This window comes from Leptinotarsa decemlineata, unplaced genomic scaffold, assembly GCF_025532065.1.
Source record: "Leptinotarsa decemlineata unplaced genomic scaffold, Ldec_3_MD MMD2_P_RNA_scaffold_5, whole genome shotgun sequence".
NCBI classification, from domain to species: Eukaryota; Metazoa; Arthropoda; class Insecta; order Coleoptera; family Chrysomelidae; genus Leptinotarsa; species Leptinotarsa decemlineata.
The window spans coordinates 4,681,440-4,702,891 of NW_027412532.1; the positions used below are offsets into that span (position 1 = coordinate 4,681,440).

At 34.6% G+C, this 21,452-nt stretch overlaps 1 protein-coding gene across 24 annotated transcripts in view; it reads right to left on the reverse strand.

Annotated features, from left to right (window-relative positions):
- LOC111513366 (basement membrane-specific heparan sulfate proteoglycan core protein) overlaps nucleotides 1-11,236 on the reverse strand; it is a 471,092-nt gene extending 459,856 nt beyond the window's left edge. For 18 of the 24 annotated variants that reach the window (XM_074169282.1, XM_074169281.1, XM_074169280.1 and 15 more), the window contains exon 1: nucleotides 11,001-11,236. In XM_074169282.1, the coding sequence (XP_074025383.1) occupies nucleotides 11,001-11,099 (99 nt within the window). In that variant the 5' untranslated portion in view covers nucleotides 11,100-11,236. The remainder of the gene's footprint in view (nucleotides 1-11,000) is intronic. The other 6 variants (XM_074169302.1, XM_074169301.1, XM_074169300.1 and 3 more) reach the window with 1 other exon arrangement.
- Between the last annotated feature and the right edge of the window lie 10,216 nt (nucleotides 11,237-21,452).

Genomic DNA, 21,452 nt, shown 5'->3' on the forward strand with positions numbered 1-21,452 from the left:
AAAAGAAATTATCTTCAAAAGAGATTAGTTTTTCTAAAAAACGAGGTTTTTGTCTTTCTACTCCTCCATCATTGAACAAAAAGGGTGGGAAACTTCAAAAAAGAAAGAAAAAAACAATGAGTTTCTGATCGTGATTATTTTCTTCCTTGCTATCTTGGAAAATTTGAGAAATATTTTTGTTTATTGATAGAGGAGTAGAAAAGCATTTCTCCCAAAAAAAGTTCTCAATACTCCTGAGAGATCTTTGAATAAAAAGCAAGTTATAGAACAAAACTGAAGAATAAACGTTTTTATCAGTATGATTTCTTATAAAAGTGTCATTTATAGACGCATTTTCTAAATATTCAAGCCAGATAAACTGTTCTTATCAATTCAAGAGATAGCTGTTTACAGTTTGGTTGAGTAGAACGTGATAAATTTGACGTGACAGCAATAAAATTTACATAATCTGTGAATCACGACTGCTCATCAACTGTAACATCAAAGGTTTTAGCCAATATCACATAGATCAGCTGATTCTTATTAATAGAATATGATGTATGACATTTTCATATTCATATATGTACGAGTTATTTTATTTTTGAAACTTCTAACTGATGAATTGAATCCTAATGACAATTGAGGTCATAATATTTTTGCTTTTCTATCCAAACATATTGTTATCTGTTACTTATATAAATTGTAGATCAATCAATCAGTTTATGATGTTTATCTACATCATAAACTGAAATAAATTTAAACATTATTTGATTATTGAATTAAATGTTTATTTGTTAAAGTAATCATACACATCACATAACAAAAGTATGTCCTGTATACAAAAATGGTGAAAAATCATATTTAGAGAATTACAGACCCATATCTATTTTATGTATGTTTTCTAAAATTTTTGAGATTATTTTATATAATCGCATATATGCTTTTGTTCAATGGCAACTATCTCAACATCGACACGGATTTGTTACTAAGCGTTCTACTGTTACAAATTTATTCATTATTACTCAATTTATTTCCGAGGTATTAGATAACAATGGCCAAGTTGATGTTATATACACGGATTTCTCTAAAGCATTTGATAAAATTGATCATGGTATTTTGCTCAATAAACTGATGAGTTTTGGTTTTTCGAATAATGCCTGTCAGCTGTTGCAATCCTATCTGACATGTAGAAAACAATTCGTCTTTCATAACGGTTATAAATCTAGAACATATATAGCTTCTTCTTGTGTGCCTCAGGGCTCCAACCTAGGTCCTCTTTTGTTTTTATTGATTAGTAATGAATTATGTGAAAGTTTAGCTTGTGAGCGGTTATGCTTCGCGGCTGACTTGAAATTATTTTCTATCTCAATTGGAATTTTTTGTTGCTTGGTGTAGCAATAATAAATTGAAACTCAATGTGGGGAAATGTAAAGTAGTGAGTTATAGTCGAAAAAAAGGGGTTTATACATTCCCGTATGTAATACAGGATTCAGATCTGCTGAGATGTAATGAGATCAAAGACTTAGGGGTAATATTCGATGATAAATTAACATTTGGTAGACATATTTCACGATAAGTTTCAGAATCTCTCAGAGCTTATGGTTTTACTGTTAGAAATTGCAGAAACTTTCATAATATTAAAGCCATGAAGCTGTTGTATTTCACCTACGTACGTTCGAAGATGAAGCTATTATTATTATTGAAGCTATTATTATTATGACTATAGTATCAAAATTAATTTTAATAAATACTTGGAATACATTAATGAACTTGAAAGAGTGTATGGCTAGCTTTAATATCACCAGACACAAATGTACTTAGATTCATTGTCTCATTTAGGCCAACCGCAGATCAATTGGAGAAAAAAAAAACAATCAAATCCATCACAGACGAATCGAACATGTTTTCTTTTCATTTTCTACCAGCCCTTACAAGTATGACTAATGGACTGTATAAAACAATCAAAATTAATAAACGCTTCAAAAAGTTAATCAAATATAATTGTGCCATTTGCTATGATGTGGGTCAGTGCTCAGTTAAGTTTTATGTGGAATCAAAGGTCCGAGACAAGATAAAATAATTTATGAATTATAAACAAGTCGTTTTATTGGTGGACTGCTTTTAAAGATAACATATTCAATTGATATTTCGTGTTTGAATTATTCTGTTATGTAATTCGAGACGTCAAATAGTTGCCAATTGATTTTACGAAAAGAAATTATCAGAACTTTTTCAGTCAGGACATTTAACTCAACATCGTTTTTGCTTGGAATGTAATGCCTCAAGGTCGCTTAAGAGAGTTAATTGGACAATGTGAAAAAGTACTCGATATGATTACTTGCAAGTATTTATTTCTTCCGCGATGAAGAAACGATATTTCAATTTTGATACAGATTAGGTATTGATGTTGACAAGAGGTAATTTGAAGGACATTGCGTTAAATAGCAATTTTCAAGAATTTTCTTAGCCGCTTCAATTTTTTAAATTCTGGAAACCATTTCAACTGTTTTTTCAAAAAAAAAATTCTTATATAAAAACTACTTACTTATAATGAATGAGATTGTCACGAAATAGTTCAGAAACGCAACACTTGTTCAGTTTTTATAAACTATTTAGTGAAAATCTCAAAGCAAAGTGGTATTTTTTGAGAAACAATTTTGTGTGCTAGAAAGTTCATTAACTTTTATCAAAAGTAGACTTTCTGTAGTTCACTGTCAATATATGAAATATATTAATTTCGATGTTTTTCTGGATATTTATCATCAAAATCACTGCGTTCAAATAAACCACTTTTTCTTAAATTCACACTTTTTTTGAAAAAAAAATTTTTCTGTATGTTTTGAAAAATTTAAATTTTTTCCGCATTTTTTACTGTGACTTTCATGTGTGGAACCTTTACTGAATTCCATATTTCTTGTCAATATTTCATATAATTCTTCATAGTATAAAATCAGAAACAATTGTGCCTGAAAGAACTGAATTGAAAGAGGGATATTTCAAGGAGAGATTAATTATTAGCAAAGGAAAGTTTTGGCTTTCCACTTCTCCATCTCAGTAAAAAAAAAAAATTTCAAAGGAAAGATGGAAGCAATTTATTTCAAAATAAACGTTTGGAAAATTTGTGAATATTGTTAAGTTTTTCCCCGTTGGTGTACCAATAATTGACAACACTGAACAGTAGGTAATCAAACTCAACTTTATTTCACTTTAAATACAACAAATATTCCAACTGAAACTTCAACTATTATTCGAATGTCTATCGCCTTACTAGATCATTTTCGCGTACCGCACTGTAACTCCCACTTGACTGTGTCGATATGCTTGTGGCTAGCGTTTATATATCGTAATCGAAGGCGGTAGAAAATCCGCCGGAATTCCATCGAAGTCCGTAGCATTATTCTCGCTACATCTAGAACAGCAGCGAAAATTATATAATCATGCGCTCTTAGCTACGTTACAATTGGATTATGGCTACCAGTGGCGGCCGGCGTTATTTTCTTTACGGCATGACTTAAAACAATATCATGCGAAGAAATAACTTTCAGACATAAACTGGAAAGAAGACGTTTCGAAACAACTATTTTCATATAAACATTGAAGTACACGAAACCAAAAATACTCCCAAAACAACTACTTTCATGTGTACTTTGGATTACACATAAATCAAATAGAGCTATTTTGAAAAAAAACGTATTAATACCGTTTCACTATAAAAGGTTTGCATAGCGAAACACGTGTCGCTGTCTATGTGAAACCGTTTATAGGGAAAATCATACAATAAACAGTATTAAGAAATAGGTTTCAATATGGATTTGCTTCAAGTATCTGCCAGTTCTACTCAATTAGTTCGGACTTTCATTGTGTAATATTATATAAATTGATTTGAAATACCTGAAAGAATATATAAAAAATTAAAAAAAGAGATTAGCTGACAAATAACAATTATATTTAGCAAAAAACTGAAATGACAATGAACTAAAGTACAAGCAACAACCAAAAAATCAAGAAAATTGAGATGAAAAATTGAAAAAATTAGTAACAAGAAATAAAAATTGAAAATTAAAAGATTCCAAAGCCAGTTACTTCACGACGTTTCGATTGTTAGTATCCACAATCGTCTTCTGGTGATAACTGGACTGAATATAGATCATTCGAGTGCTTTCGCCTATCCCCTCTTTCACCTCTCCGTTTCATCGATTTTAGCGAGAGCTGACCGTTTTGCGGGAGTTGGTTGTGTTCCTTTTGATTAGAGGTTTCCATATATTGCGTACCTCTACACTAGCTTGACTAAAAGCGTTGTTGGACAATATATATGCGGCTTCTTTGAATTCTTTTTTTTTCAATTTTTTTATTTTTATTTCTTTATTTTTTTTTCCATTTTTGTTTTAATTTTTCATCTCGTTCAATTTTTTGGATTTTTTGGTTGTTGCTTGCATTTTATTTCATTGCAATTTCAGTTTCATTACTTAATATAACTCTTACTTTTCAGCTAATCCCTTTTTCTTAATGTTTTACAGATTGTTTCAGGGATCTCAAATCAATTTATATCATATCAGACAATGGAAGTCTGAAATGCACTTCGAAATATCGTTAACCACCTTCAAACAAACATATTAGTTATTACCTGTAAAAAACCATATAATCCAAAAATTCAGAAAAACATACAAGCAGAAGCAAGCAATGAATTTAATTTTTCTGGAGAGAAGAATGGTTGTAAAACACTTAATATGATGAATATATCGGAAAATATTGCATAGTATCGATAAGAAAAAGAGTTCCGTATTGCATACACCTGGATACGTAAACCCATGATTTGTATCTCCAACTTGATGTTGGTCAAACGGGTAGAACAATTCAAAAAAGACAACAGAAATAGTTTTTGAGAAAGAAGACCACAACGTATTGAGAAACTCAATCAACAGAGTTCGTTTAATATTTCAGAACAACTGTGACAATAATAAAGTTGGTATATAGTGCTAGGAGTTCCATTAATATCGGCACGGAAATATAATGAGAATTGATGATATAACTTAACGACAGACAAAAAAAATATTGATCCATTGTACACATTATACAGTTACTGTTTTATTCTACCATCAAAAATTATTTTAAGTCAAAGGAAAAAATAAAAAGGTCTTATATTTAGGCAGTTCCCATAAAAAAATTAAAACTACATATTTTTTCCAATAATTTGTAATAAGTATGTAAACTGTTCAGTAAAAATTTCACAATGAAGTAATCATGAAGGTTATGAATTAATTGATCATCATAAGAAAATTCCTGTTATATGTCATAAACAATGTAATCAAGATACAGTAACAAAATTTATCCAAAAGAACATCTACAAATTGTGATATTTTTGGATTTTTCATGACTGTCATTTCAGAGAAACATCGATAAATGATCTAATTACGGTTTTTCATATATACGTTTTTTTATCATATCATTGACTTCCAATATCAATACTGATAATAACACATCATAATAAATCACCGAAAACTTTTATCAACTCACATCCAAACAGAATTGTAAATAGTATATTCGAAAGTAGGACACAGATTGGGTTTCGATTACATATTTATAAACGATGAAAATCGAATTAAAATCACGATGTGGTTTCATCACATTCAGAATTACTTGTACTGAATGGAACAGAACGTCATCTTCAATCGGTGTAACGTCACGTACAGTGTTCCTGGTTACGTTACGGATACGAACCTCACGGATTAGCGTGTCAAAGTGGTACGGATAAGAAGTACCAGTAATACATTTTCACTGGTTACAAATGACCCGTAACGTAACATGTTCGCGGTTACGTTACGGGTCCTCAAACAGATAGGAACCGCACGGGTTAGCGTCTCAAAGTGGTACGGATAAAAAGCAGCAGTACTTCGTTTCCACTGGCCGTAACATAACGTATTCTGAGTTACAGATGTTACGTATCGTAACATATTGGCAGTTACGTTACGGGTCATTTGTTGCAACAAATGAAAAAGCAATTTAGATGGGTGGTATGGAATGAATATTCCCTGACTACTCTTTAGCCTGTTCTGGTCTTCTATTTGAATTCATCTGAATATTTCGTAGGCTAGCACGCATATGGCGCTACTAGTACCAAATCCATATGATAATCAGTTAACCCTAACCCTATTAGTTTGTGGGATAGAACATTCAATGTTAAGTAACTTTTGTACGTTCGGATGAAATTGGGATTTTCGTGTGTTGAAAGAGCATCGTTATTGGTGGAAAAAATACTGTTGAAGTCAAGTCATGGCTTGATAAACATGATTCTGACTATGTATCAGGAGAATCAACCATCGAAAAGTAGTTTCCTCAGTTCAAACGAAGTAAAATGAGCACCAAGAACTCCCCAAAGAGGCTGTCATCGGCGGAAACATCAAAAAAGCCTACAAAATAATTTTAGATGACCTCAAAGTGAATTTGGTCGCGATAGCTGAGGCTATCATTATCAATATCGACTATTACAGTAGTTTCCTAAGTTTAAACGAGGTAAAATGAGCACCAAGAACACCCCAAAGAGGCTGTCATCGGCGGAAACATCAAAAAAGCCTACAAAATGATTTTAGATGACCTCAAAGTGAATTTGGTCGCGATAGCTGAGGCTATCATTATCAATATTGACTATTACAGTAGTTTCCTAAGTTTGAACGAGGTAAAATGAGCACCAAGAACGCCCCAAAGAGGCTGTCATCGGCGGAAACATCAAAAAAGCCAACAAAATAATTTTAGATGACCTCAAAGTGAATTTGGCTATCATTATCAATATCGACTATTACAGTAGTTTCCTGAGTTTAAACGAGGTAAAATGAGCACCAAGAACGCCCCAAAAAGGCTGTCATCGGCGGAAACATCAAAAAAGCCTACAAAATAATTTTAGATGACCTCAAGTGAATTTGGTCGCGATAGCTGAGGCTATCATTATCAATATCGACTATTACAGTAGTTTCCTGAGTTTAAACGAGGTGAAATGAGCACCAAGAACGCCCTAAAGAGACTGTCATCGGCGGAAACATCAGAAAAGCCTACAAAATAATTTTAGATGACCTCAAAGTGAATTTGGTCGCGATAGCTGAGGCTATCATTATCAATATCGACTATTACAGTAGTTTTCTGAGTTTAAACGAGGTAAAATGAGCACCAAGAACGCCCCAAAAAGGCTGTCATCGGCGGAAACATCAAAAAAGCCTACAAAATAATTTTAGATGACCTCAAAGTGAATTTGGTCGCGATAGCTGAGGCTATCATTATCAATATCGACTATTACAGTAGTTTCCTGAGTTTAAACGAGGTGAAATGAGCACCAAGAACGCCCTAAAGAGACTGTCATCGGCGGAAACATCAGAAAAGCCTACAAAATAATTTTAGATGACCTCAAAGTGAATTTGGTCGCGATAGCTGAGGCTATCATTATCAATATCGACTATTACAGTAGTTTTCTGAGTTTAAACGAGGTAAAATGAGCACCAAGAACGCCCCAAAAAGGCTGTCATCGGCGGAAACATCAAAAAAGACTACAAAATAATTTTAGATGACCTCAAGTGAATTTGGTCGCGATAGCTGAGGCTATCATTATCAATATCGACTATTACAGTAGTTTCCTAATTTTAAACGAGGTAAAATGAGCACCAAGAACGGCCTAAAGAGGCTCTCATCGGCGGAAACATCAAAAAAGCCTACAAAATAATTTTAGATGACCTCAAAGTGAATTTGGTCGCGATAACTGAGACTATCACCATCAATATCGACAACTACATAGCTTTATTGGAGCGTTTGAAGGACGAAATCTAAAAAAAAAAGTGCAGTTTCATCAGGACAACGCAACGTGACATAAACCAATGAAAACGATGGCAAAATTTCATGAATTGGGCTTCGAATTGCTTCCGAATCCACTATATTCTCCAGATTTGGCCCCCAGCGACTTTTTCCTGTTCTCAGACCACAAAAATATGAAACTGAGGCGTATTTTGAGGTCAAAAACAAAATAAAAACTATATTGAATGATAAAATCAAATATGTTTGTTCTATTCGTATACATTTATTTTGACATTCCTGCTTGAGAAAGCAGGATTATGGCGTGAACTAGGAAATATAACAATTTTCATAAAAACATTTTTTGGTAATCTTCAAAATTATTGGATTACTCTTTAAGAAACAGAATCAAGGGCGTCGCCAACGGGGGGCAGTTGCCCCCCACTGGAGATCCAACGTAGCTAGCCGCAAAGCGACCACAGTGTGAGCAATTGACTTCCTTACCTAATAATAAATTCTGCATCGCATGACAAAACGTGAATAAATTCACAAGGTTTGATGTATATTGTAGAAAGAATTGAAATATTCTGAATAGCATTGAGATTTTGACATCCGTTTTTAAAATCGCCGCTATTATCATCACGACTGTATCAGATTTGCCATTAAACAGTGTAAAAATATGTAGGTAGGAGGTTGGTATGGTGTGTGTGGTGTGCATTGCATTTCTTTCTACGACAGCCTTTCTACGACACGTTAGTATTGTATAATTTGTATCTTCCAAAAATTGTGGAAGCCTCACAAACATTGTCTCAGGAAGGAAATAAGCAAACTCGGAAAACTGTCTCCCAACTGCATGCGGCTACTTCCAGAATTTTTTCCATTCTCGGAATTATGTTGGTAGTCGAATACTCGGCTTTGACTCGGCTTTGATGGAACCCGTTGTCAAAGTACTCCAATCTGTAGCTTTGGACGTGGTCAAAGCCTCGGAACACGTTAAAAGTGTTTTAGTTTTAATCAAAAACCATCGTGAAAATTCGGAAAAAGTGGTAGACGAAATCATAAAGGAAGCTACTTCTGTTGCGGAGAAAGTCGGAATGGAGGAAGACATTACATCAATGCCGCATATTACGGGGAAACAACGTCATAGAAGAACGAAATCATTCACATTATCTAAGTTACACCCGACGCAGATGCAAAAGATGATAACTGAAAATCTGGAACAAACTAGTGAATCTATTGCTCAGTTTTATGATTTACTGAACATAAAGAATGGAATCGAACTTTGGCAGCAATTGTGGCACGATAGGCTTAATCTAACAAATCTTACAGTTGTTGATGTCCTAAAAGAAACAAATTCCTTCTTTCCCGGAACGGAAAAAGCATTGAAAATTCTGATCGCTCTACTGCACGACCTGTACAGTAGAGCGATCCTTTAGCAGCCTCAGAAGACGAAAAACATGGCTAAGAAGCACCATGGCAGAAGATCGCCTTAATGGTCTGGTCATGATGAGTGTTAACAGAGCTATATAATAAATAAAAACCTAAATAATTTCAATAATGAAGTGGTTTCAAGTTTTTCAAAATATCCCCGCAAGTTATGTTTAAATTAAATATTATGTTTGTTAAAATAAATAATTATTTCTGTGTTCAAAAGTTTGATTTAGTTATTGTGCTGTCGAGGGCTTGTGAAGTTTTATACATTGATATCAGAACCGTTCTTAATACAATCGTCATCGAGGCAAAGACTTCCAAAATGTAACGCTTCATACTTTCGACCATACTAGACTTTTTTTTTTATTCTCCATAATATTGACCCATTGCCCCCCACTTAGTCATAAGCTGGCGACGCCCTTGAACAGAACTATCAGGTGAAGTGGAATTTAGAAGTTTTTTTACCTAAAGGAAATTGAAATTCTGATTTCAAAGTTTATGGAAACGAGTTGGGGAAATTTTAATAAAGGTTATATCCTAAGTGCTGCAAGTTCAATAGTTTGAAATAAGTACGAATCTATAATTTTTTTAAATTCCGATGAGTGAATAACTTGAGTGTATGATAATTTGGTAAAATGCCAACATCGAACGTAGTAGAATTTTGTCTTGAAATAAAAATTTTTAAATTCATCAGTTGCACGCATTCTGTTCTGTTGAGCCTCGTATGCCAAATACGAGGGACAGGTGTTTAGATTATTTCTAGAAGAAAGAAAACGATAATATAGAGTCAAAAACTCAGTTATTATTCAAAATATCTCAAAATTCCTTGTGAAGTATCTCAAAATAATTGAATTTCGAAAATTATAATTACCTGTCAGAAGTATGGATGTTGACAGCGCGTTTCATTAGCGCCGATTTTTAATTGGTTAGCCAGATTTAGAGTATCGCTGTGGGAAGCTGTAAAAAGCTGTGAAAATTGTTGCATTGGCATAAATAATCTTTTTATTATATAAATATACATACAACAATAAAACTTCTGTTCACTATATATTTACAACATAGGTTGAAGTTCAAAAATTCCAATCATATTTGAAATAAAGTAAAGGAAAGAAAACGTAAAAATGAAGGTACCAAAGCTGACGAAGAACCAGTTCAAAAATAGCAGACAACCGACATCATTTCCTTCCCAAACACGTATGCATCTTGCCTGAACCATGAATATTGCGAAAGCGCCGGTCACTGAACACTGGATTATTCAATTTATTTCGCGCCTTTGCCAAATCTTACAAACCACAAGACTTCCCACATTGCCGTCCAAAAAATCAACGAAAAATGTTAAATCGAAAAAATTTACATTTCAAATTTTCCGTCTGGAACATAACCAATATGTCAGTTCAAGTCTCGCAAATCCAAGGACAGGCCGACACAAAATTCATAGTTCACTTCACACAATAGGAAGGTAGGTGTATACAGCAATGCAATGAAATAGTAACCTCGAAAATGTCACGTGCTTATCTGTTCGTTTGAATTGAAGCAGTTTTCAAACCGTTCATTTGAAAGGGAGTGCAAACAAAGTCGCTGCTTGATTCAATAATCAACACCATTGTTAGCAGTTGTCTTATAAAATCGGAAGAAAAAACGGGTGTTGATTCAAGCAAGCATTGACAGTTTTGTTTACTTTCTATATAATCTGTGAAACAAATGGAAAAATATAGAGAACGCACATTCCCAATAGTAGGTTATTTACTGTCCCGTTCAAAAGCAATGACCAGTTTATGTTGGCTCATCAAAAACCGTCTGGAGTGTAGAATTGCACATACCTTAGAATCGGCGGATATTTGGTAAGAGTTCAACACTACGAAGCATATCACAAGAGCTGAAAAACTCAACAGTTTCGGGGTGTACTGCAGCCCACCCATGTTCAAGATTTTATCTAGTCGTCCGCGAACTTATTTAAAATGTCATCGCACTATTTACCGATCGCACTGGACCAAAGAAGCTGTACTGAGAGCGAGCGGAGAAGCCAGTCGCCCGACGAACTTTTCAAAAGTGAACACATGGTTAAGTTGGCGCGCGATGTTCTTTATGGTTCGCCATTGCGCATGAGGATCGGTCAGCGAAGTTCACAGCGTGCTAATAGTGCTATTATATCACTTTTATTTTTACTCAGTAGGCTGCACTAACTCAATTTTCTATTATTAAATTTCATTGTGATGATTATTGGAACACATTTTTATTGCGAGCTATTATTGAACGTCTTTGGCTGCGAAAGAATTGGCGGGGCAGTGGCGTGTTTCTGAGGGGTTATTTTGCTGACTTACTACAGTTGGGGCAACAAAGAATACACGTGCATTATCAAAACACTTTTTGTGCGCATGCATCAGCATGAGCCATGTTTTTTGTACAGTTTTTCGGTAACAAACGTGTTCATGCATTCACTCATTCATTTGATATTTTGTATCCAAACTGACCAATATGGTCTGGATAAAATATATTCAATATTTAATGTAAAATAATTTGTGGGAAAGAAAGTTTTTGGCTTTCTACTACTGCATCTAGATACAAAAAAAGAGATGTGGGAATCTTACAAAAAAAAAGGAAGTAAGTGATCAATTTGAAAATAAGTAACTCTATACGTGGATGTGTATATCACACATCACAAAAAGTAACCAGGTACAAACAGGAAGAAAATCCTCCTGAAACAGCTACTTTCATATAAACATTAAATTAAACGAAAGAAACAAAATTCTTTCGAAACAAATACTCTTATATGAACACTGAATTATACAGAAGATACTTTTCTCTACTCAGTTTGTATTCCAAACATTCGTTATGGAATAAAATCAGATATCATTCACATGAGTTCTACATTAAATGAATGGTAACAAATTGCACTTACATGGAACACTGTCATCCTCACTGATATACATCGATGTTTCGCCGTAAGTACCTATATGGAAGTAGCTGTTCCAGGAGGACTTTCTTCCAGTTTGTGTCTGAAAGTTACTGCTTTGCATTATCTACACATCCATGTATAGAGTTACTTATTTTCAAATTGATTACTTCTTTCCTTTTTTTGAAAGATTCCCACATCTCTTTTTTTGTATCAAGATGGAGTAGTAGAAATCCAAAAACTTTCTTTCCCACAAATTAATCACTCCTAAAAATATACCCCTTCAATTCAAATAAGATTCCTCTTGGCTGGGATTAAATCAAATAGGTGAATGAATGTCATTACGATGTCATCGATAACATAAGCAGATCAAGCTTATTCCGTGACATTACAAATCGTAATTCATGAATGAATTGTCTGTATTTTCTATAATGTTATCCAATTTGGTACTGAAGAGCCTTAAGGCAAGTATATTACGGCGAAACATCGATGTCTACCAGTGAGGATGACAGCGTTCCATGTAAGTGCAATTTGTTACCATTCATTTGAAGTAGAACTCATGTGAATGATAACTGATTTTATTCCATAACGAATGGTTGGAATACAAACTGAGTGAAGAAAAGTATCTTCTGTATAATTCAGTGTTTATTTCGTTCAGTTTTCTTTCGTGTGATTAAATGTTTATATGAAAGTAGCTGTTTCAGGAGGACTTCCAGTTTGTGTCTGAAAGTTACTTCTTTGCATGATCTACACATCCATGTATAGAGTTACTCATTTTCAAATTGATTACTTCCCTTCTTTTTTTGGGAAGATTCCCACATCCCTTTTTCTGTATCAAGATGGAGTAGTAGAAAGCCAAAAACTTCCTTTCCCTCAGGGATACATATTTTGACATATTCACATTCGATGTTACTTCCCCTATCGCACCCCCAGAGCATGTCATCAATTTTTTTAATGGTTCAATTGCATTACATTATAAAACGTTCCATGATGAACAAATTTCAACAAAATAGAATACATTATGGTCTGAGGCTCATAGTTTGGAAGCTAAAAATTAATTGAATTGAAAACAAGCCACCCTGAATGAACTTCTGTACAATATGTTACCTTGGTTTCATAGGTGCTTTTGTGGAGTATACTTCAAAAAAGTCTTATTTTGCCTAGTTAACTTTGAATTCGATATGCTATTCATTTTGTATTTGTCCCATTCTACAATAACGACTACCTACCAGGTGAAGTTACAATTGGTGTTTTTGTTTTTGTGAATTCTTGAGAAGCAATGTTTTATACGCTTCGGGAACAGATTGAAATAGTGAGTTTGTACTACCAGAATGGTAATATTATTAGAGCTGCTGCCCGTATGTTAAATGATTATCATCCAGGAAGAAACGTACGACACAAATACGTTTCGGAATTATTGAACAAATTCATGAAAACTGGATCTAGTAATGATAAAAAGCATAACTGTTCAGGAGTTGTCATCGATGAAGCTATAGGTACTGCAGTTTCAGGGCATGTTGGACTAATGGAAAATCGCAATCAGGAATCAATTGTACAAATGTTTTCAGGATCCTTCATAAGTTTGGATGGAGTGGTGATTCGGCAAAATTGTCGATATTGGAGTGACACGAATCCTCATTTATACCGTCAAGTTCATACCCAACAACGTCAAAAACTGAATGGTTGGGCAGGAATGTCAGGTGACCACATCATAGGACCTTCTTTTTATCGATGATAATTTGACTAGGGATAAATATTTTGATATGTTGGATAATCGAATAATACCGTGCATCAATAGGGCAATTGAGGATGATATAAATTCATTCGAAAACGAAATAGTTTTTCAGCAGGATGGTGAACCTCCTCATTATGCAGCTCCAGTGCGACAATTTTTGGATGATCACATTCCTGAACAGAAGCGATCCTACAGAATGACCTACAAGGTCTCCGGATCTCACTCCTGTAAATTTCTTCCTATGGGGTCATTTGAAATCTAAAGTATATGAGATGGAATCAACAACATTAGAAGATTTTAGAGAGAATATCATGAGGCATTTCAGGTAAATAACTCTCGAGATTCCCAACCATGTTTGTACCATTTTTACTATAGAATTTTTTTTCTTCTAATTGTCCAGTCATCAGATTTTGATTCGAAAATTAATAAAAATTTCTTTTTCTGATTTATTGCTTCCATATTTGTCTCTAGAACGAATATTTCAAAATATGGCCTCCTGTATAGTTGTCGACCTGTTGTTTAATGTAATTCACATATAATTACATTTATATGTGACTCCCAAATCTCTAACTTCTAGTTGCCGTTCCAGTAATATCCATTATAATTAACTAGCAAAATTTTCCGGCGCACACGCCAAATAATTGACTTTCATTGATAAACTCCTCGGGCTCAGAGTTATATTTTTTTAATGCATAAATACTCGTTGAAAATATTATTTTCTGCAGGTGACAAAATTTTCAGAATGAGCTGAGTGGTTTTTGGCTGCACTTACTAAAAACAAAAAATTGTTAAATTTGAAACATTAGTTTAGATTTGTATTTGATTTTGAACTTCAAGGGACGACTTTAATATTTTGATAATCACCTGGGGTTTCGAGGAAATCAGGAGATAGATATTCCGATTATACATAAGAGTTATTTTCATTCTCGAGTTTGTATTGGCATTTACAACTTTTCTCGTCTGACGTCCAAAAAATGTTGAATCATGACAAAATTGTTGAAACTAAATGAAGCATGAGATACCAAATTTTTTCAAATGCATATATCCAAGTACAGTTTTTTTTCAAGAATTATGATAAAGGTACAGTTGTCGTTAGTTCTAGACAGTTGAAATTCATCAAAAATTTTACTCCAGAACTGAAAATCGCATTGAAATTTTTTCGACATTTCGAGAAATAATCCCACTCTTTGAATTTTTTCAAAAAAACAATAATTTGAATTGCGTGACTATTTTGTGGTCTTTTTCCATCTCGACTGAAATAGAAATTGATGCCAAAGTCAAATCTCCAAAATGTGAACTCTACCAGACACATGTATAAGCTTATAATTTCTGTTTTCAAAGTAAGTTAGCCGTTACGACCAATATTTGTTATTAGTAATAATAGTAGTGCTACACATCCATACAATGATCAAATTGTTGAATTATTTCTTGAATAGAAAAAGTGGTTCTGATCAAAAGTCAGGAAAGCTCCCGAATTCTAATATAATTGTATTGAAAAATGTCCAGGGAAACAACTAATTCAAATCATTAAGGCGTATGATATACTAGAGCAAGCAATTCTTTCAAAAACAACATTTTGAGACCCTTTATAATGTTTTATAATACAACAACCTCATTTTCACACGAAACATTCCTCTCGCTAGCTGCATATATTAGTGAATCATTCAAAGTAACACCTGTATAGAATATAAGTCGGAGTTGGTCGTAAATTTCAAAGTACCCATACTATAATTAAGGCTTCTTTTGACTCCCTCATCTTTCACGTGACAGGTCATGGTTGACCCCGAAAACTATCAAAGGGCCTCTCCCATTATGAGCTTCCAGGGCCGTATTGATGACAGTCAGACTTCATAAATATTGCAGGTATTTTCATTGTAAGTATTCATATGAAGTAAGTTCTATCGAGACCAAAATTTGATACAAATATGAAGTAAGGGCAGAATTTAGAAAAAAACAACAAATTTGTGAGCTGTCAGTACTCCATTTTTAGAAGTTTCGACTTTTGAGTATTTTTTTTTCGAAAATACCCGACAGCAGCTTAATGAAAACGCGTTTCAACAGATTTCATCAATATAAAAGGCTGGTAATATTAGCCATGAACATGGAAAAACACCAGATCAGGTCTAAATTGAGAAACATGAATATTTTAGGAGAATAGATCTGAAAACGTATATGAGGAAACTTTTATAGAGGACCACCTGAAAAATTGAAGAACTATTTTCACATATAATACATCGAACAGAACAGATATTTTCCTTTTGAGGAACATGTACCTATCCAAAGAAATAGTTCCGAACTCAGAAGAGAAATATTGCTTTTTGTCATTTTTGACATTTCAAAGTTTTGCTCAGTAGAGGTAGGTGACAAAATATCCCTGAATTGGAAGTCAGAGCATATGGCGGAAGTTATTGAATTGGTGAGAGAGATAAAATGGGTTATTCAGGAGTTGCAAAACATTTTGATGTGCCAATATCTACCTTGTTTCGATTGTGCCTGAAAAAGGAATTACCCCCAGAAGAAGCCGCAGCTTCTACACTTGGTAGAAAAACTGTTTCAGAGACAATCCTTGACAATCTTTTGGTAGAGTACATTTTCCCGATGGGAAGCAAATTTCATGGCTTGACAAGAAACGATATTTGAAGAATGGCTGGAATAAAATGGCTTCGGAGTTTTTTCAAGATCAAGCTATTAGTGTGAAAACGAATTGACACATATCTTGATAAAGCATTTGGATTCAGCATAGAAAAAGTAGACTCATTATTTGATATTCTTGAAGACGTTCATGCTCAGGAAAACTATGGTCTGAACCGCATATATAATGTTGACGAATCTGGGTTTACTGTAGTACAGAGCCAGATTTTCCATGTGATCAACTATGAAGGAAAACGGCAGATAGCTTTATACTTACCTCAGCTAAAAGGTGTTCATTAATAACAATTGTAGTTGCCATAAACACTGCTGGTACCGATCAAATGAAACAGTGAAATATTTGAATATTTTTCCAAGCAAATAAACGAATAGAACTTGAATTGTATGCGGGTACTCACTAAAAACAGCTCCTATACTATATTTGAATCTCTAAATCGTAATCATTTTTGTTCGTAAAAAAGTCATTTTTGTGACGCATGTATTGTTTTTCTCTTGTGTGAGAAATCACACGTTAAAAGGTGAGACCTCGTTAATCCTTAGCTCACACAAGTTTCGACTTCTGAAGGTTGATTCTGAATCCCGAAATGAAAAATGGTAAAAAAAAAAGAAACCAAAGGTTAATTTAAAGGTATACGTTCTAACTTGGCGTTGAAGTCTCCAGCCCTTTAGATTTTTTGATACCAGGTTGAAGGGCAACACTTTATTCTCGATACAGTTAATGAAATTGACCACAATACGGACTCTGCTGATCTTGATGAGAGAATTTATAGATAGTGAGATATATAGTGTCCATTATGAAAAAACGTTTTCCAGTGAAATAAAATTTCACCGGAATTACTAAGTCGCTTTTAGGTCCAAAATCCATGCTTTATCTTATGGAGGTTCATTCTGTTCATTCCGTGTTAGGAATCACACGTTAAAAGGTAGGACCTCGTTATTCCTTAGCTCGCACAAGTTTCTCAACTTCTGAGAGTTGTCGTTCGTATGGGGGCGGCAGCTGATTAACGGAAAAATAGATTTTTTTTAAACAGACAGATTTTGGAACCCCCTAGTGGACCTTGTGGAACACCCAAATCGAGGTGTACGTGTGTAAAAGTGAGATGATGCAATATAAGTGTGTGTGAGAGGAAGAAGGCGATGACGTCAATATGGAGTGGAGAAAAGAAAACGGCATGTCAGAAGGGCAGTAAGCCGTATATTTGCTAATAAAAGTCGCAATGTCACGTGCAGCACATCAAATGGAAATGGAAGGATTGCAGAATTATTGACGAAGAAAAAACAATGACTGCGGCATAAGAAACGAGCACTAAGCTGTAATAATAGTCGTGATGGTGCAGAACATCAAATGAAATGGGAAGAAAAGCAGAATTCATTGACAAAGAACAATCAAAGGTTGTGACATATAACAAAGGCACTGAGTCATATCTATCTTATTACCAGTTGGACCGTAACGGGCAGCAGATGAGAGCATAGGGGATGCCGCAATGGGTCCCACTTGTCATCTACCATTTTGTCACTTCGGAGGTGGTGAAAAATCTTTCATGCGTCGGAGGACGCATGTCGATGGTATATAAAAATTGGCACAGTTCGTATAAAATATTTTTACAGCCAGTTAATTCAATATCAGTCATAGAAATTCAGTTTATTAAAAACAAAATATTGTATTTTATTCCTTGAAGAAGGTTTTGATAATTTCTATAAAGAGGCAAAACAATTTCTACATTTTCCTATTCCTATTTTCTGCAGCTTCTTCAAACATAAAGTTATACTATTCAATAATTGATACGAGTATCTTTCGACTTCAGAATTTGAATTTTCTGTATCTGTATCTGTAAAGTAGGGAGGATGAGTGTAAGCCCACGCACTTAGGCCACATGTGACCCATTGTACATCCTCCCGAGGAGTTGATCTCCTAGGTCATCGTCCATCATGTCCTTTCCAGGAAGGTGGACAGGTCGCTGGGAGACATCTCCTTCATATCGGCAGGTGTAGGCCAACACTCACCGAACACACACTCTCTCATTGACGATTACTCCTGGCACTCGCACAGGACATGCCTGACAGTCTCATTTTCCTGTTCACACATCCTGTATAGAGGTGTGTCCACTAGCCCCATATTATGGAGGTGTTTCCTTAGTTGACAGTGGTCAGTCAGAAATCCTATTGTAAGGCGTAAATTTCTCCTGGTCATCGCCAGATATTTCTTCGGCGCCAGCTTCCTAGGATCGCCCAAGGTGATCCTGGCAAGATTACATCCTTTGATTTCATCCCATCTCTTTAAGGATTGAGCGTGGGTGTAACATTTGACTAGTTCCGCAATTGTCGAAGTCATCAGGCCGTGGGTGCCACTGGGTCCTAAAATTCTTAGTCCAGCCGCTTCCTTGGCAAAAGAGTCGGCAATGCGAGTACCTTTACTCTTGTCGTGCCCTTTAACCCACCTCAGGATAATGTTATTATCTACCGAGGCTTTGGCTAAATCTTGGTGGCACTCTAGTACTAGCCCTGAAGTAACAAGCTGTCTGTTCAAGGCTAATAGTGCTTGTCTGCTATCAGTGCAGATTGTTATGTTTTTGCCAGAAATTCCTTTCTTGGTTTCTTTGTGGCGATTGAGATACCAGCCAGTTCTGTTTCGACCACGCTGGTATTTCTTCCCATTCCCCACTTAATCCTTAGGCTTAGTGACCTGGAATACACTCCACATCCTGAGCCTTTTTTGGTTTTTGAGCCATCTGTATAAATCCGTATTGCATTTGTAGAATCTGACTCTGTGTTCTGCTTAATTTTTATTTTGTAGGGTTTATTAAACACAAACTTGGGTTCAATTGTATCACTTGTTGCCTGCAGCTATAGGCCCACCCTCAATTGACCCATTGCAATTCAGATCCAGGTGACCACACGGGGTGAAAGACCCCATGCGCGTCCCACTGTCCTCCGACATTGCTCATAAGCCACGTATGCTCTTTTTGCTCTTCTCTGTTAGCTCTTCCATGTTAGCCACTTGTCGAGGATAGTACCAAGGTATTTCACCTCTTCAGAGAAGTTTAGTTTGCTTTTGAAGATTTCGGGAGATTTCAAGCCCGTTAAACTTCTTTTCCTGGTGAAAAGGACCATCTCAAAGGGTGTAATCTGTAAAGGTGGATGATTGAAAGAAGCACATCTCATGGGTTCAAGGATGTTTCACACTTTTTTTATTTATGATAAAATTAAAATACCCACATTGTATTGGAGTCATCCGAAGGTTATTAGATACAACTGGTTTTTTTTAACATGTGACGGAAGATGTTGAAAACTTCTGTGACTGTGAAGTATGTTCTGTTTCTATTGTGTGAGATTGTAAACATAAAAATCGAATAATGGTTTGTTGTGATATATTTTACATTTTCGTTAATAATGAATTCACAACACTAGATACAAATATACAAGAAATTCATTTTATCATGACTTAAAGTTTTCGTAAAATGAATGAATATTCCATATACTAGGCCTTTTCTTGAAAAAGACTTGAGATCCAAATATATAAGTGTTCTATACAATTCCAATAAAAAATTAAAAAAATTTGTTTTTTGTTTATTACAAGCGGAAAACTCATGGAAAAAATAGACGGAAACGGTTTTTTTATCAACTTGAATCATAGAGATAAATATATCGTTTTGACCCTTATATTGTCAGGCCTGTTCGAAAATTTGTCCGATATTTGAAAAGTTGTTAAATAGTTATTAGTTAATTCAGATGGTTCGAAATATATCAATTCAGTTTCTCAGAAACCTATTTTCATTAATTTGCAAATGAATTAATTTGTCATTATCACAAACATCATGAATTTATTCCAGTCGATGTCTTCACATGAGTTATCGTTATCAATGAACTCAGTTCATCATTAGCGTCATATTAAAAAAATCTCTTATAATTTTAGTTGTTAGTTGGAGATTTATAATAGTCCATATCTATATAATCGTGAATAATCATCAACCAAATAAGGATACTCGATTAATTTATATATAAATAGCTCAGTAACATGTAACATGGTTATTTGAGATTATTTATTTATCATTACTTATAAGTGGACATCGAAATGATACGACAGTCTCCTGTTCAATATACTGTTTTGTTTTCTCCGTGGGTTTGACAATAATTGTCTTCACTGTACGAATAAACTCAACTTTTTAGTGCTACACCGATAATACAAAACAAACACTTCAACTGAAACTTCTGACTAATATTCCTTGCTTGTTTCTTCACTTCGTACTGCACATTCAACTAGACTTCCCCATCTACCTGTTGGTAGTGTTCATATATCGCAATGGAAGTCTCTAGAAGTCTCCCGAGTTGAACGCGACCTTGCCCAAGTTGCAGTCGATTGACGAGGACCTACATCTCTCTCAGCGATTAGGTTTTTATCTCCTCAATCCTCGCAAAACATCGTCCAACAGTTTTGGAACGAAATTTGCTGCCACACGCTTCATGCCCAAAATTTACGGAAAAATTGCATGGTTCGAGCCAACACATCTTCACGTCCTTCTGTGAAAAGCGTGTACCACTTGTAAACATACAAAATTTGATCCAAATTATTTGATCAATTTTTGTCGATAGCTAAAACTATGAACATATTTTCAAGACCAGTGTACCAGCATATAAAAAATCGCTAATCGAATATACGTAGCCTGAGAAATTTGAACATTCGCCTTATTTTTTGAGCAGTCATACATAAGTCTGTAGACCTGCTCAAAATCAGTCAAGCGTGGCATCGAAGTTATGAATGTTCAGTTATTTCTGGTTACACTCACGACCGAAATCCGCGCTACTCCGAAAAATCGCATCATGTTGTTATTCTTCCGCTATATCATGTCAAAGTTATCTTTAACGACCAGCCGGTATATATTTGCAAAGATTAAACGTTTGAATTGTGAGATGAGTTACTCAAACATAAAATTCAGTATAAAATCACTTTTATTTTTACTTACATAAACTAATTTCGCTATAAATACATTTTATGGT